The sequence below is a fragment of the Chenopodium album genome, chromosome 4 (assembly GCF_948465745.1).
Source record: "Chenopodium album chromosome 4, dcCheAlbu1.1, whole genome shotgun sequence".
NCBI lineage: Eukaryota > Viridiplantae > Streptophyta > Magnoliopsida > Caryophyllales > Amaranthaceae > Chenopodium > Chenopodium album.
The window spans coordinates 13,972,959-13,989,937 of record NC_137837.1 but is presented as its reverse complement, the minus strand read 5'-3'; the positions used below and the strand labels follow the sequence as shown (position 1 = coordinate 13,989,937).

The window sequence follows — 16,979 nt, the reverse complement described above, 5'->3', positions numbered from 1 at the left end:
TGACTATTACGTGTTAGTCACGTGACTTTTTTTAAAAAAAAATACAAAAAAACCCCCAACTTTCCCTCCTTTCTCGACCTAAGAGTTAGGTCGGGAGAGGAGGGAAATTTTGGTTTTTTTTTTTAAAAAAAAAGAAGTCACGTGATAGTCAACGTCTGAGGTCCGACATTGACCACCACGTAAGGTCGCAAGCTTACCCAAGTACCCCATATAAACAAAATGCAACTTAAAAAGTCTTTTTTCACAAATTTTCACTTAAAAGTTCATTTTTCCAAAAAGTCGACCTCTTAAAAGATCATTTTTTACAATTTTCTCTTAATATATTAAGACCGTCTGTGCTTGGAATTTATTTGGTTACCTCGCTCGTATATTCTCTCCTTTAGGGGCACGTGGAACTCTCAACAATCGCCAGATATTTAAGCAACGACTTCGTCGCCCGTAAAAACACCAATGTCCTAAACTCCACTCTAAAACAGTAAAACTCTTATGCTCATCAAATTCCAACCCTAAAACTTTTGTCAATTTCAATTACCATAACAAAGTTTCAATCTTTAGGGTAAATTATCGAGTTTTTAGCAAAAATTAAGAGATGAGAAGAAGAAATCAACATGGAAATTTTTATAAAGATCCATGTTTGACAATGCACCAACCTTGGGCTTCTTTGCTTGTTTGTGGTATTAAACGTATTGAAGGAAGATCTTGGCCTGCTCCAATTAGGGGTAATTTTGCTTTATTTTCTATAATTGTTGATACCCAATTTTGATTTTAGGCTCTTTGTTCAATTTATAAATCACCCAATTCGTTTTTTGTTTAATTTGTTTTGGTTATATAACTAGGTTCCGTTGATACTTGGTAGTAAGTTGAATTCTTAGTTTTTTCTTGGGTGCATTGGGAGTTGCAGTCCAACTTGCATATGCCACTGATTTGACTGGTATATAGGTGATCGAATCCGGGGTTTTTGGGTACCACTATTCAAAACACCGATTTGACTGTTTGATATTTGGTATGTTTGTGATTTGTATAATTGTATACCTTGATACTTTAGATTATGAAATGATTAAGATGAAAGAGGTTTATGTATCTATGGAATAGTGTTGATGTTGATGTTTGATATGATATTTGCATTGGTTCCGAAATTGGCAAAAAGAAACTATACTAAATATAAGAATGCTTTAAAAAGAGACGAATGTATCTCTCTTCATGTTCCATGCTCTTTTATCACAATGACATGTTCATTTATTTTTTTCGGTACTTAGAGAGCCACAGGGTCAGGTGATGAGAATCGATCCCAAAATCTTTTGGAACCGGGAGGGGAGCTCTAACCACTTGAGCTATCCCTCACCCTCACATGTTCATTTATCATAATATCATATTATGTTATATATATATATATATACTTTTAGTTTGAATTATATGTTATTTCAGGAGCGTACTGTGTATCATGTTCTCAAGCATAGGATCTAAGTGCATATCTATTAGATTATCTAGAGTTTCAATGATATATCTTCACACATAAAGTCTATGAGAGGGGAACCGGGTTGGAGTTGTGGCTGAATCACTTGACCCCTTAGTTTCCTTACCCTCTGCCCCATCGTGAGATAGGGCTTGATATTGAAAAGCCATGTAAAATAAATTGACCTATATGAAAAAAGTAAAAGACATGACATTTAAGTAGAATTTATCATATAGCTACAGGGTAACAACTAGTGTATCCCAATATAAGATCCCCTAAAAAAAGTATTCCTCTTATCCTATATAAGTTATATGTAAGTTGAAAAGACAAATATTATGAAGCGAACAAGATAATTCTTTTAATAGTGGTGAGGATAAGCTAAAAAGTTGTTAGTCTAGCTCCCTCCTTTAAGTAAAAGGTTGCATTTTCACCCAGGTTATATTTTAAAACATTATCTTGTTTATTCTATGTCACTCATATTTTGTGGGGACAATTAATGTCAGATACTAACCTCCCTGAGTAATATCTACATATACGCTATGGATCACACCAAATTCTAACCTTACAGTAATATCAGATCATGATTCTGTAATTGGTTATCTTTTTTGGAAGGTTAATATTGAATCTTTTTGGATCAGCTAATTTTGCTTGTTGAAGGCAAGTCTAGCACTTTGGTAGCATGTGATAGTAATACTAACCAGGTTGCTTGTGTATTTGTGGGTTTTTCTTATGAGTTGAAAATAAATTTGATTGTAAAGATCTTTGGAATTGGAAGGTCGGCTTTGGATTCACGCTGCCAGTAAGGTCCCAGATGTGGCAACAATAAAAGCGATGGAGGAATTTTACAGGGAGATATATGCCGTGGATGGTGTGACTGATCTCAAGTTTCCTGAGCATTATCCAGTTTCAAGACTTATAGGTACATCATCACATGATTCCGCAAGAAGACCAAAAAAAGCTAAAGTACTCTCTTTATGCATGTTTTGTTGTGTATTGATGATGTTATATTCATTTAGGTTGTGTAGAAATTGCTGGCTGTCTTAGACGTGAAGAGCTGGCATCCTGGAAAGCAGTACCTGAAGGGGTAGGAAATAAACCTCTTATCTTTTTTGTTTCTTTTATACTAATCAGAAATACTTGTATTTCGTGCTCCAGGCACTAAATTTTCCTTTTTTTTTCTTTTCAACTTTTAACCATGCACACTGTGGAATCAATAGGTGAGGCTGGAAGCACTGACAGATTTCTGTTGGCTGTGTGAACAACCTCAGGTATATTAAATTTTATTAGTGTTATAATTGAATTATAGGTATATTTACATTCATTTGTGATCTCCTTGAGAATGTTTTAGGTGAATTATTATTACTAAGCTTTGGTCCTTAATGCAGAAATTGACAGATCCTCTAAAAATGCGAGGTGATCAGGGTGTCTATAATCTGGAATGGAAGGTAAGTATATAATAATGCCTTTTTATTTCTTTTCCTTGCAGCTTTCTCCATCTTTATAACAGTTGATTTCTCTGCTTGTGGCAGGTAGCTGAGGCTGCGGTTATAAGTCTTCTTCCAGTGGAAAGTCCACATTCAATAAAATTTCCACTCCCAAATCCAGCGAATCTCTATTCATTAAGGCCAGGATCCTTGCCTAGGGTTTTATCTGAAAATAACGTTCTAGCTGCGATGTCACCAAGTTTAATTGCAGCCATAGATGGTGCAAGGGCAGCAGCTACGCAGTACACAAAAAAAGATACTAAACCTCTAAAAGACACCCCGCGTGACAATAAGGTTAATTATAAAGAACTGACAGATAAGCTAAAAGGCGTCTCTGTGGAAGAGGATAGAGGAAAAACTGGTTTTGACATTGATTCCAATGGCAAGAGTGAAGGGATGAGCAAATCAGTTGACATGAAGAAACAGAAGCAGCTAGGTTCAAATTCCTCAAGTAGATTAGACCAGCACTCTGCTGGTTCTTCTCTGGTTAGTGGTTTTTTTTTTTCTCGAGGTTTTATGAGTATGCTTTGTTCTATTAAAACTTATCACATCCCACATGGAGCACAAAAGGGCCTCTCCTACTTCCATACAACACATATTTCTTTGTTTCAAACTCTTACAAATCTTTTATACTACCTCCGTTTTAATCGTTGCAAATCATACGAAACAGAGGTAGTATAAAAGATTTTTAATTTTTGAATATGTTCTATAGTATGGAGCTGTGGACAAAATTTAGATGGCCATTATGAGTTGAGCTTTACTTTTATCCTTGTATGCTTATGAGTTTGTTTTAGGGAGCTTTTGGTGGTCGGTGAAAATTCGTATGGAGGGATGAGGGGTGTGTTTGTTTGTAAAATGCACTTATATATCCAGTATAAATTTTATGTCCTTAACAATTCCGTGTAGATATATACCTGGTGCTTTAGAGCTAGCACATGTATAAGGTTGACATTTGTCATAGATATATGAAGCTGTGAAAGTGTAGCTGTAAATGAAGAATGATAGTGAATATGTCACATACTTACTTTGGTTGATAAATTCTGTATAGATGTATACCTACCTATGCTTGTTACCTATTCTGTAAGAATAACTTCCTACAAAGTTTAAAGTTCGTACTTGAAGTAAAATGTGGGATTTACCTTGTGGAATGGTCTATGGGCATGTGTGAGGAGGCACCAGTGTTCATGCATCGGTTCTCGTCCAGTTGTTTAGTGTCATGGCACTGAAGGCCTTTGGTAAGTCACTGAGTTGCAGCTCGGAGCTGGCCCACCTGCGCTATCGTGAGATGTGCTTGTGATGGGCGAGAAAATGGTAAAGCAGCTTAGCAGCCTGCATTAGGTACAGCAGGCATTAGGCGTGCTTGCTGTTGGATATGGCAATTGGACTGTTGCTTGGGCCACGAAGGCGTAGGGGCCAAAGTGGATTGATTGTTGCACTTTTTACTATAGTTTTATCATAGATTATCAATACCAAAACATTCCATAGCAGTGCGTGCCTTTATGACTTCAACCAGGCTCACTGGAAGTGGCAGGATAGGGGATGTCATAGATTGATAGCTTCCTTTCGTACAATTTTGAAGATACTCTATTAGCAATGTCAATATACTGAGAATGAATCTAGCTAGAAAAAGGTAGGTGGACTTGTTTATAGATTGGAAGAATATTTAGATGTTTGATCTATTTATGAAAGTGTGATTCTCAGCATACTGGTTGTTTTCCCTTGTTATACAAGCCTTTATTACTCCATTGTAAATATATAAAAGCTTGATATTTGATTGAAAGTTTCTTGATTTATTTTTGGTATTAACACATTAACACTTTGTTTGGATAGGAAGAAATGGAAGGAAAAGAAGAGAAGAGAAATGGAGGGGGACAAAATCTCTTGTTTGGGTAAAAGATTGGGGGAAGGAAGGGGAAGGAGAGGGAGGGATCCATTTTCCCTTTCTCTATAATAACCAAAATCTCTCCAATGTAATCTCTCCAACATTGGAGAGATTTGGAGGGAAAATGGAGCTCACCTCCCCCTCCCTTTCTTTTCTCTTCCCTTCCTCCATTTTCCCTCCCCTTCTTTTCCTTCCTTCTTTGCTATCCAAACAAAGCGTAAAAGAAATTACCAACAATCGTCTTGAAAAAGCAGTCACTGAAAGTTGGACCTGTATCTTCTTTTCGTATGCTAGTGATCTGTAGATAAATTGTCGAAAAATTAGATTAATTTCTAGAAGGTTGATTTGTTGTTATCTGCTATGTGTGTTACATTGCTGTCTCAGCACTTTGATTAGTGATAAGTACACGTTTATATCTGTAAACCCTTATGTGGATATTTTGTGAAAGACTCACAATGTATAGGCAGTGTGTGAAACTTCGGATTATAAAAGTTGTCCAGCAAGGCTGCAACTACTTATAACTTACTTATATCTGTTGTGCCTGTACCTAATACTCTCAGATTTGGTCTTTATTCATGTTGCAACAGCTTTCAGCAGTAAGACTGCAGTTTTATAATGAACTGTTTTGTCTGTGTCTCAGATTTTTTCTTCTGCCTTGAGGGGAATACGGCCAGCCTGAAACTGTCAACGGGCACATAGCAGGAAGCTTTGCTCATTAGGTAGACAGGGGTTATAGTTATTGGCAATATAAAAGCAACAACAGCAACAAAATGGTCATAGGGTATGATTGTATATTGCTCTATCATCAGGATATAGATAGTTTGTGTATATATTTAGATAATTTGACATGGATAATCTAAAGTTTCACCCATTAAATTAGATTATCCTTATTTTTTAGTTATTCAGAAATAATCCCAATTTTTTTTATTTTATTTTCTTATTTTTATATTTTCTTATTTTGGAGTACTAGATATTTGCAAGTCGAATACTCGAATTGCAATGTCTTGTTTATGTTGAAATTCCATTCTAGCTTTATTAATTATAGCTAAATAAGAAATTCAGAAATTTGCTGTGCTTCCTAGAAATATACAGCTCACAATACTTGGAAACCGTAGTGTGGATGTTATACTTCCTGTATGCTTATATTAATGCTGGAAAATTGTTTATACTAGTAGTTTTGTTGATTATGTTGATTGCTGAGACTGCTAGGTTCGACAAGCCAGGGAATTTGATAATTTGCTGTTACCAGTACAGAGTGCTTTGATGATAAATTATTGCAACTTTGAAAGCAATATGAGATCACCTAAGCACCAAAAAACATTTTTTCAGGCACTTGATGCAATAGTTGTAGGCGCTGGGTTTTATTTTTGAATTTAAGGATAAGAGACTCGAGATGTAGGTAACACTGAAAGCAACTCGAAAAAGCTATATACAGAGTAGTGTTGAACTTCCCTGATAGATTTGATGATCGAGGGCCCAAAGAACATCCCTAAGGCCGGGAGAGCATCTTATCGCTGAGCTGATACACTGCTGTCTCCTGCTTAATTGTTTAACAGCATTGTGCTAGCAGTGTTCTGATGCTTTACATAAGTTTGGATTGGTGGTAAATCTAGGATAGAGGCATAGAGCCACAATAATATAAATCCACATGAATAGTGTGAAATTGTGAATCAGTTGAATCGGATATGTTCATTCGAATGTATAATAGACATGCGGTTTTGGCGAATTAAATAATTGATGGTACGAATTCAACTTTGAAAGATATCGAATTTTCATTCAGGCATACACAACTAGTTTGATTATTCGTTTCTGGTGGTAGACCTAAAACTGGTCATATATAAGAGCTGCATACTTGTTCTAGCTTGAAGAATTCAGACATTAAGCTGCTGACCATTGTGTAGTTCAATCCTTCAAAGTGGATGATCTTTTATTTATAATTAGCATGCAGGAATACTAAGCATAAGTTCATAACAAGCATACATTTTCCATAACCTGGATGAAAATAATTCTGAAGGAGATTTTTCGCTGTTCCTCACATTTACGTTGGTGTTAAGTGGATTACTGGTTTTGGTTTCTCACAATTAAGAGAAGCCATCACCAAACCGGCCAGACCAAACAGTTAAGTTTCGCCACTATTTTACACCCCCTAGAAATCCCAATGAACATTGCCGTGGTACGGATGTACCTCTTGCGTGAAAACCATTTTGTACATACAGAGTATACAAAGTTGCTTAAACCTCGTGTTTAGTTGGTTACACAGAGTACTTATAAGTGGAGAATGAAAGAGTTGGTCGAGTTGAGTTCAGTCATAAGGGTATAGAGTGTAACCAGAAAAGACATAAAGTATTGCATTAGGATTTGGACATTTCTCCCCATTATATTCTTGTAGAGTTTATAAAAATGCCAACTTTTCTTTTCTCTTTAATTGATCATTGATTTATATTTTGTTGTCAATTTCATTGAAATCTAATTTTATTTCTATGTTAAAATTATTAATGACTAAATTTGATTGCTCACGCTTATAAATATAGATTTTATTCAATTTAAAACCATTACAATAACTACGCTACAATTTCTTGCACACATGCATGGTAGCCATTAAAAAACAATCCATATTTATCAAACTATTTGTCTAATTCAAAGAGTATGCTTCTAATCATAACCATCACCCATTCATGTAAATTATGGATATAAATGAGGTATAACGATAATAACATACACATACTTTGCATGATCAAATAATTAATAACAAAATATGAAGGTGTTTTCGTTGTTCCTTGTAATAATCTTGGTTTTAAGTAATGGATTTCCTCAAAGGAATTCTGTTGTTTTAATGGCAACAGGCAGGCCAACAACGGGTTATAAGCTAAGCCCTCCGCTAGCCAATCGCTCCCCTCACCACCAAAACTACTCCGACCTCTCCCCGCCAATGCCGCCTTATGGTCGGAGGTGATCCGAGAGCTTTGATCTTATCTCTAGTTTATGATATGTTTATGATATCCCTATAATTTCTAATTTTTTCGTCTCATTATTGGAGATACTAGCACCATGATGTAAGACAAATATTAGCTATTTATTAGTTATTCTAGAGGGGCCATACTATAAATTACATATATTACCAGTTGGGCCACGGGGGGCCGGGCCTCCACCAGACCCCCTAGCTCCGCCCATGTGCATATATGTTTTGAACTAAATGTGCAAAAAATAAAAATTGTCTCAAATTCGATGTGCTTAAATTTCTAACAAATAATTTGTATATATAGTAATGAAAAACTTTAGCACATTTATCTATCCCAATCTTCTGATTTTGCATTTATGACAGGGGGTTAGGAAAGGCGCCACGCGGTCTGGTCAATGACGGGTAAAAAGTCAATGATGAGATTCCGGCCTATGGTAGTACATTTTGCATTTAGATAGTAGTTTCTTACGACATATTTTATAGTAGGTAGTTTCTCACAAATTTATTAATAGGTAGTTTTTCACAAAAAAATCCTAATAAAAATGATATAATACCTCCGGTCCAATTTACTCACAACAAAGGGGTATTATTTGTGAGACATAAAATATTCCTTTGTTGCGAGTAAATTAGACCAGAGGTAGTATGATCATTTAGAGCTACAGTTTATATATATATATATATATATATATATATATATATATATATATATATATATATATATATATATATATATATATAATACATTTAATACCTTTTATTATTTGGTATTACTTAGCGGTGTAAGACAAAATCACTCGTAGATAGGTTGAATAAATGTTACTACAATGCAAATATGACAACCAAAATATGATTGGTTCATTTTTTCACATTATAACATGGACACAATTAGTCTTCTAATATCTACAATGCAAATATAATTTTCTAAATTTTAAACAAACATAAAATAAATATTTTTCAAGAAACTATAAAATAATACTCCGTAATATAAATTACATATTAAAATGAAATTAAAAATTTGATGGATTAAAAAATGTCGATAATACTATATTATTCCAAAAATTAAGTAATATAATTATTTAATTGGAGGAAAATATGTCAAATATGAAACACATAATCATTAAAACATTGTGGTTTTCATATTTCAAACAACTATTAAAACATTTTCAGCGTAAGGGATATATGTATATCTTTCCAAAAAAAAAAAAATATTTAAAAAAGTTTGTTTGTTAGAGATTAGATATTTCCATCTTGCTTCTAAAAAAATGACTTTGCTTTTGGTTAAGCTTATAGATTTGGAAATTTTGACTTTTGCTACCTGTCAAACAGGTCGAATCCACTTTTGCTATCCATTAAAACTTTTATTTTATTTTACTACCTAACATATGCCCTTTTTTAAATTTTGCTACCACTGAACGGAATCCGTTTATAATTCCGTTACCACCTTATGGCCACCACACTACTAGAAAATAGTTCATCTACAACGAGTTTTCCAGTTGCAAATGAGCTTAATCTGGTCGTAAAAGGGCTTTTACGACGAGAAACGCGTATGGTCGTCAGTCGTCGTTATAGGCTTGGTCGCGAAAAGTTGACGACTGGTTTTGAAGACTCGTCGTAATTAAGTTTTTTGCGACGAGGTACAAAACTTGTCGTTATTGTACACATTCACGACCAGATTACTTGTCGTAATTATTGTTTCCGATAATGTTATGCTAATTACTTACGACAACTAAATTTTATAATTACGACCAGATTTCTTGTCGTTATTGTACACATTCACGACCAAATTACTTGTCGTAATTAATGTTTATGATAATGTAATGTTAATTACTTACGACAAATAAATATTATAATTACGACCAGATTTCTTGTCGTCATTTTCCTCATAGACAACAATTGTACACATTCACGACCAGATTACTTGTCGCGATTATTTTTTCTGATTATTTAATGTTAATTACTTACGACGAATAATTTTATAATTACGACCAGATTTCTTATCATCATTTTTTTATGTATAAATTTTAAATATAATTTCTACACAAATAATATACTCATCAAAATAGTTATAAAGTTGCAATTTAGCACACCCTTATAATAACTCCAAACTTGCTCATTGATATCATATATAGTTTAACACAATGTCAATTACAAATATTCAAAAGTAAGGATACACATTCTTTAATCGTCCAAAATAGCAAAAATCATCATATATACGATGTGCTTAGAATATTTCCAATAAACTAAAGTTAGAATATATCAAAAGTATTGATCTAACTAAAATTAGTGGATTCGATCAATCACCAAAATAGAAGCTTCCATGAGCATGTTGAGCTTTGTCGAGTCTTCAAAAGTTGTTCCAATAATATCTACTATATATCCCTGCAATCCATTGAAACACAGGTAATATTTAGGATAGACAATCAAACATATTAGAACCACCACCAAGCAACCAACATAAAATAACAACCAACATAAAATAGCAGCAGCTAAAAGAAAACTACAAAGCTTGCCCAATGACAGCAAAATTAGGAAGCAAGCAATACAGATCGTACTACATAAAAGTAATGAACCACCTCATGCTAGAACAAGAGTATCATAGACAAACAACAAATGAGCTATCCTAAAAAGCCCCTGACTTAATCAACATATTATATATTAGCATATCATATATTAAACTTTATACTCAAAGTGCGCACAACATAAACAAAGCTGATGCAATTTTTTATATTAGTACCATTTATCACTTGAGGTTTCAAGTTCAAAAAGAAAATCATCAATAGATAAGTATAGACAAAAAGGATAAAAAAAAAAAGGCAGATAAAAAGGTAGAAAACTTCACCAAAAACATGCCAATAAAATTTAGAAGATAAGAAGAAAATATATATATATATATATATATATGTTTAAAAGTCATCTTACCTTAGTTTCTTGCACTTGTTTATAATTATAATGCAATAACATTATACAAATTGTAGGATAAAAGTTAATAAAATACCTTCCTCTTGGTTTGGTGAAGACTCTTGCAAAGCATTCTGATCGATAAAGTCACTAAGGGCAACATTATTAATACATCTCTGCATCATATCTTCATTATCGACATCCAAATTCAATGCTTCAATGAGATTTTCACGGTCATTGCCGTCATTCATCTCCTCATCTCTAGGTGTTCCATTGGTATTTTGATTCACAACCCTCCTATTTTTAGAGGCATTTGGAGCTTGATGATCTTTACTCGTGATTTTAGAAGGTGTCTTGCTCAACATTCCAGGAAGAAAAGATGCTTTTAACCTTGAACCACGTGATGAACCAAGTTGTCCAGGTGCAAGATATGTAGGCTTCTTCCCAATTGGTGCCATTTCCCTACAAAAGATAACTTTCATCGTACAATGCAAAAAATTAATGGGTTAGTTTTAATAAAAAAGCATAATAATCTGGTGTGAAATTGAACAGAAAAGAAAATAAAGCCAAAAAAAAAAAAAAATTAACAGTAACACAAAAAACAGCAATGTCAAAAGGAAATACAATACAAAATAAATAAAATTAACTAATATAAGAACTCAACCACATTAAAACACAAGTAACTAGTTTTTTTATTAGTTTCTTTTTCGTTTTTTTGTCAAAGTAGAAGCATCAACGATCTCAGGTTCCACATCAATCCTATCTTCAATGTTCATTCCATTATGTGTGTAGTCTGATTCATGTGTAACAAAATTCAGCACAAAAGATTCCCCTTCCTGATATGCAGCATCATCATCATCAGGTACTTGTTCCCCCATTGACATGTCATAAGTAGCTCGAGGTTTGGTCTTAACTGCAACTCGCCAACTACCTTTGTTTACAACATCGGCTGCATAAAATGCTTGTGATACTTGACTTGCTAACACAAAGGGTTCATTTGTTTTCAGGAATCGTTGGCTATTAACACTAACATACCCAAATTTATCCACATTAATGCCTCTTCTAGAATCTAGCACATCAAACCAATCACAGCGAAAAAAGACTATATAATTGCCTCCCAAATACTCCAATTTGATCACTTCTGTCAACACACCATAGAAGTCCAAGTTTTCGTGGCCATCACCTGTATCACCTAATACCACTACTCCACTATTTTGTGTTGCTAAAGATTTATCACGCTGAACTGTATGAAACCTAAACCCATTAGCAACATATCCACTATAAGATTTAACATATTGAATAGGACCACGAGATAAGGACAAAAGCTCATCCCCATAAGGACAATTATTGTTTTCTTCATGTAACTTCTCAACCTGAAACATACAAAAAAAATATATATGATAAACATCATAAAAGTTACATATAAAAGGGCAAAAAATATTTAATTCTGTTGGTACAGACACATACTTTTTTTCTGAACCATACTACAAAGTTTGCATCTTGCTCTTGTGCAGATAGTTCAACACCCTCATTTGATATTATATCAGCATATTCCCTACATTGCAAATTGATCGAGTTATTAAGAAATTACACAAATTCAACAAGTTAATAATTTTAATTTGATACACTTACCGTAAGAATGGTTCAACTTCGCTACAATTTTTCAAGGCATATATGTGTGCTTGTTGCCTTTCTTCCACATCAAAATTGTTATTCTTTGCGGCTCCTAATGATCTTCCCGAGTGAGAAAATATAGAAATCTTTTTCAAGCTACTGTTTTCAGCATCATGGTTTCTCTCGAGACGATTAAACCTTGTTTCAACATCATTTAAGTACCTTGAGCATAAGGTCATACACTCATCCACCAGATAACTCTTTTATTGAACCCTCAGGACGAACTTTGTTACGCACATATAACTTCAGTGTATGAAGATATCGTTCTCCAGGGTACATCCAACGAAATTGTACAGGCCCACCAAGAATTACCTCATCTACTAAGTGAACACTTAAATGCAGCATTACATCAAAACAAGAAGGTGGTATCCATGCTTCTAACTTAGAAAGAATCAGAGGAATTTGGGATTTAATTTTTTCAAGGTGCTCAACTTGTACAGATTTTGCACACAAGACACTGAAAAACTGACATAACTCAATTAAAGGCTCAGATACATCTTTTACCAAAAGGCCACGTATTACAAGAGGAAGTACACTTTGTAACAAAACATGACAATCATGACTCTTTAATCCTGTAATCTTACACTCTTTCACATTCACACAACGAGAAATATTAGCAGCAAACCCATCTGGAACTTTCAGGTCTTTTAAAAATTTACACAATATCTCTTTTTGACTCTTAGTTAATGTATAAGGTGCATGAGGCAATTCAGTTTTATCACCCTTAGATATAGGATGAAGTTTTTCCATAATACCCAATGCCTCCATATCAAGACGAGAGTTAGTTGTATCTTTTGTTTTCCCTTTGATATTCATGATGGTTCCCAAAATAATATCACAAATGTTCTTTTCAATATGCATTACATCTAAATTGTGTCGCAACAAAAGTGTTTTCCAGTAAGGTAACTGAAAAAAAATACTTTTTTTGTTCCAATTATCCCCTCTAGTTTTGTGACATACTTTAGTTTTCTTAGTAGGATCCTTAGAAAAACAAACACCTTCAAGATCTCCTACTTGCTCAAGCACTTCGTTCCCGGACAATGGCTTAGGTGGCTCTCCTTTTTCCTTTTTCCCAAAAACATCTTTCTTCCTTCTCCACGGGTGATTAACAGGAAGAAAACGTCGATGACGCATATAGACATGCTTAGAACAATTTTTCAACCTCAAAGAAGTAGTTTTTTTGTGACAACAAGGACAAGCCAATTTTCCCTTTGTACTCCATCCAGATAATATTCCATAAGCAGGAAAATTGTTAATAGTAGAAAGTAAAGCTGCATGTAATTTGAAGTTTTCACCTTTGGATGCATCATAGGTTTCAACACCCACTTCCCATAACTCTTTCAACTCTTCTATCAAAGGTTGTAAATAGACATCAATTGCATCCCCAGGATCTCTTGGACCAGGTATAAGCATTGACAACATCATATTAGATTGTTTCATACAAACCCAAGGAGGTAAATTATATGGGACTAGCATAACAGGCCAAATACTATATGAATTTGCATTATTAGAAAATGGGTTGAATCCATCACTAATTAACCCTAACCTGACATTACGAGGTTCTGAAGAAAAGGTTGCATGTTGTTCATTAAAATGTTGCCATGCTTTACCATCAGCAGGGTGATTAATCACACCAATTTCAATATGTCTGTCATGATGCCATCTCATATCAGAGGCTGTCTTAGAACACATGAACAAACGTTGAAGTCTAGGCTTTAGTGGGAAATAACGAAGTACCTTCTGGGGTATTCTCTTACCTTTTTTGTTGGTTCTAGTTTCTCCACTATGCTTACCTTGCTTCCACCTAGCAGCCTTACATACTTTACAACATTCTAATTGTTCATCATCTTTCCAAAAGAGCATACAGTCATTAACACATGCATCTATCTTTTGATAAGAGAGACCTAAATCTTTAACAGTCTTTTTAGCATCATAAAAACAATCAGGAAGGGATGACTCTTTTGGTAGTAGCTGAGTTTTCAAAAATTGCAGCAACATAGTAAATGACTCATTACTCCATCTACCAAGAGTTTTAATGTGAAGCAGATTAACAATTGCAGACAATCTGGATGAGTTTGAGCCTTCATACAATGGTTTTTGAAAATCATCAAACAATCTATAAAATCTCATTGCATCATTATTTGGATTTTCAGGTATACAAGTAGGTGAATCCATATACATATCATTTTCAGGAATATCACAATTAGGAAAAATATCCCTAAGCATTGTTTGTATCTCTGCTTCGTTATCACTTTCTAATAACTCATCACCATGATTTCTTGTTGGTGATTCAAAGAAATTCTCACCCACCCTCTCCCCGTGATGATACCAAAATGTATAACTTTGGATGATGCCAAAGGTCAGCAAATGATCTCTAACCATATTTTGAGAACCAAATGATGAATTTTTGCATTTTACACAAGGACATTTAATCTTCTCTTTTTCACCTGTCCTCTCAAATGCATATTTAATAAAATTTTCAACTCCAGTTTCATATTCATTATTCAAACGATCATCTCCTGCTAGTTTCATCCATAGTTTACAAGGTGCCATAATCTGAAATTACAAATTTACATCACCCTTAAAGATTTTTTTACCATGATTTGTTGAAGACAACATATAAGCATATAGTACAATAAAGTATAGTTAATCCTAGGTACCAATAACTATTTAACTTAGCAATTTAATTATAATTTTAATATGTAACAATCAAAGGAATGGACTTAAAAGGAAAATGGACAAACAAGAAAGATCCAATATCATCCATAGCTATACTATGTGCACCTTATAAACAATATAGTTAAATAAACCAACAAATTGAGAATTACTATAAATTTTTCACCAATTAATTAGCATATAAGACAAAAATACCAATCACAAGAACCAAGAGCAAAAAGTTTAGTGTCATACGATTAATGTGGGGCAAACATATGAAACATTAACAACATATATTCAATAATAAACAAAAAGAATTACTCTAAGTTAATCACTTTATTTTCAATCTATTCTTTATGATTAAATCGAAAGACCCACTATATGGGATCACTCATACTTCGTATAAAAGTATGTGGCCTACATATAAATTACATAAAAATAAAGAAGCAAAACAACTATCTTACTTTACTACATAATCAATTACAAAGAAGACAAGAAAAAGTTAAGCTCTAAAGACATTCATCCAATTTTGCCTATTCTGAAGGTATGTAGATGCATATTCTTGTTAAAAAAAACTCAATTTTTCTTAAAGACGTCATATCACATATACTTTGCTCCTACTAATATTTTACTCTTTGTTCTTCCCACTACAAAACATAATTGGTAAATTAAGGCCAAACTATTTAACAAATGAAGTAATCTTTTGGATTCCTCAAACTATTATTTAATTAACTTTCACTTTCTTTTCTAAAATTCCCACTATAAAAACCCCATTCTTCCATATCTACTGATAATTTCTAGAACAAAACCCAAAATAACGACAAATTTGCTAACCCTATACCACCTAAAAAAAGCAGTTAAACCCATAGAAAAAATTATACCTTAGAAATGAAAACAGAAAAATGAATAGAAAATTAAACCCATATAAAGATGATTAAACGAAAATAAAATTGAAAAGATTAGGCTTACCTCAACAGGTTTTTCCCCCACAATCACAATTCAACACTTAGCAACTTGGAACAAATCGAACAATTGAGCGAATTATATCCAAATTTTGGGCCTTTGGAGTATGAATCTACTAAAATACTAACCAAATTTAAGATTAGTGAGGAAAATCCAAGCTCAACAAGTAGAATCACTTTTGACAATTATCAAACTTGGAAAGAGAGAATGAAAAAGTGACGGTGAATCGGTGATGAAATGACAAAGGAAACAAAGGGTTTATTTCCTGACTTTTCTTTTTCATTTTCAACTTTTATTTTTATTTTTAATTGAAGTTGTATTGTCATTTCAAGCATTTTTTTAAAAAATAAAGTTTATTTGACAAACACAACCACTAACTAGTCGTAAATAAATTTCATATGGTCGTAATTGTTATTGCAAACCCGGGAAGAATCCCGCCTTACTTTTGGCGAAATTTTGGTATTTTTGACGACGAGAATATTGACAAAGTACAACGAGATTCGTAACTGGTTGTAAATAACTATACAATTCGCGACCACTTAATAAACTCGACGTTGATACTGATTTATTGCGACCAAAAACGCGTATGGTCGTGAATTTTGGTCGTAAATAGACCTTTTTCTAGTAGTGCCACTCCCTCCATTGCCACCGTACAAGCCTCCCTGTCAGCCACCAAAATTAAATCAACCACCCAAGAAACCAACCTTGCCCCCTCTCGTTAGCCACCCAACTCCCTCCCCCGATCGGCGACCGACGAACCCATCCCACCCCTTTTCCCCCACAAACGCAACCCAGCCCCCTCCCTTTTCCCATGCTGCCCCGACCCTAGCCACCACACCGAAACCACAATCAAAGATCCGAATCGCCGCAAACACCACCACTACCACCACTCTTCTGCAACACTTTGCTCCAAACCCTAACGAATCGACCCTCCTTAACCTTTTCGGCCACCCTAACCCCTAAACCACCACACCGCAACTTTTTTCGGCAAACTTAAATTGATTTCTGGAC

At 34.1% G+C, this 16,979-nt stretch overlaps 2 protein-coding genes across 2 annotated transcripts; one reads left to right on the top strand and one right to left on the bottom strand.

Moving 5' to 3' along the window:
* Window positions 1–435: 435 nt before the first annotated feature.
* Window positions 436–5,720, top strand: LOC145626728 (uncharacterized). The gene is made up of 7 exons (XM_081679196.1): window positions 436–719; window positions 2,229–2,372; window positions 2,470–2,537; window positions 2,671–2,721; window positions 2,839–2,898; window positions 2,983–3,423; window positions 5,460–5,720. The coding sequence occupies exons 1-7, from the start codon at window positions 590–592 to the stop codon at window positions 5,496–5,498; spliced, it is 933 nt and encodes a 310-aa protein (XP_081535322.1). The 5' UTR covers window positions 436–589; the 3' UTR covers window positions 5,499–5,720.
* Window positions 5,721–12,533: 6,813 nt separating this feature from the next.
* Window positions 12,534–16,418, bottom strand: LOC145627687 (uncharacterized). The gene is made up of 2 exons (XM_081680044.1): window positions 15,975–16,418; window positions 12,534–14,906 (listed from the first exon to the last, which is right to left on the bottom strand). The coding sequence occupies exon 2, from the start codon at window positions 14,901–14,903 to the stop codon at window positions 12,534–12,536; it is 2,370 nt and encodes a 789-aa protein (XP_081536170.1). The 5' UTR covers window positions 14,904–14,906; window positions 15,975–16,418.
* Between the last annotated feature and the right edge of the window lie 561 nt (window positions 16,419–16,979).

What these genes read in the sequence shown, in the direction of transcription:
- LOC145626728 (XM_081679196.1), top strand. Translation starts at nt 590, where the DNA reads ATGAGAAGAAGAAATCAACATGGAAATTTTTATAAAGATCCATGTTTG. An exon ending in TCCAGTTTCAAGACTTATAG is followed by an intron (nt 2,373 to 2,469) that starts GTACATCATCAC and finishes ATATTCATTTAG; the next exon opens with GTTGTGTAGAAATTGCTGGC. An exon ending in TCTATAATCTGGAATGGAAG is followed by an intron (nt 2,899 to 2,982) that starts GTAAGTATATAA and finishes TGCTTGTGGCAG; the next exon opens with GTAGCTGAGGCTGCGGTTAT.
- LOC145627687 (XM_081680044.1), bottom strand. Translation starts at nt 14,903, where the DNA reads ATGGCACCTTGTAAACTATGGATGAAACTAGCAGGAGATGATCGTTTG.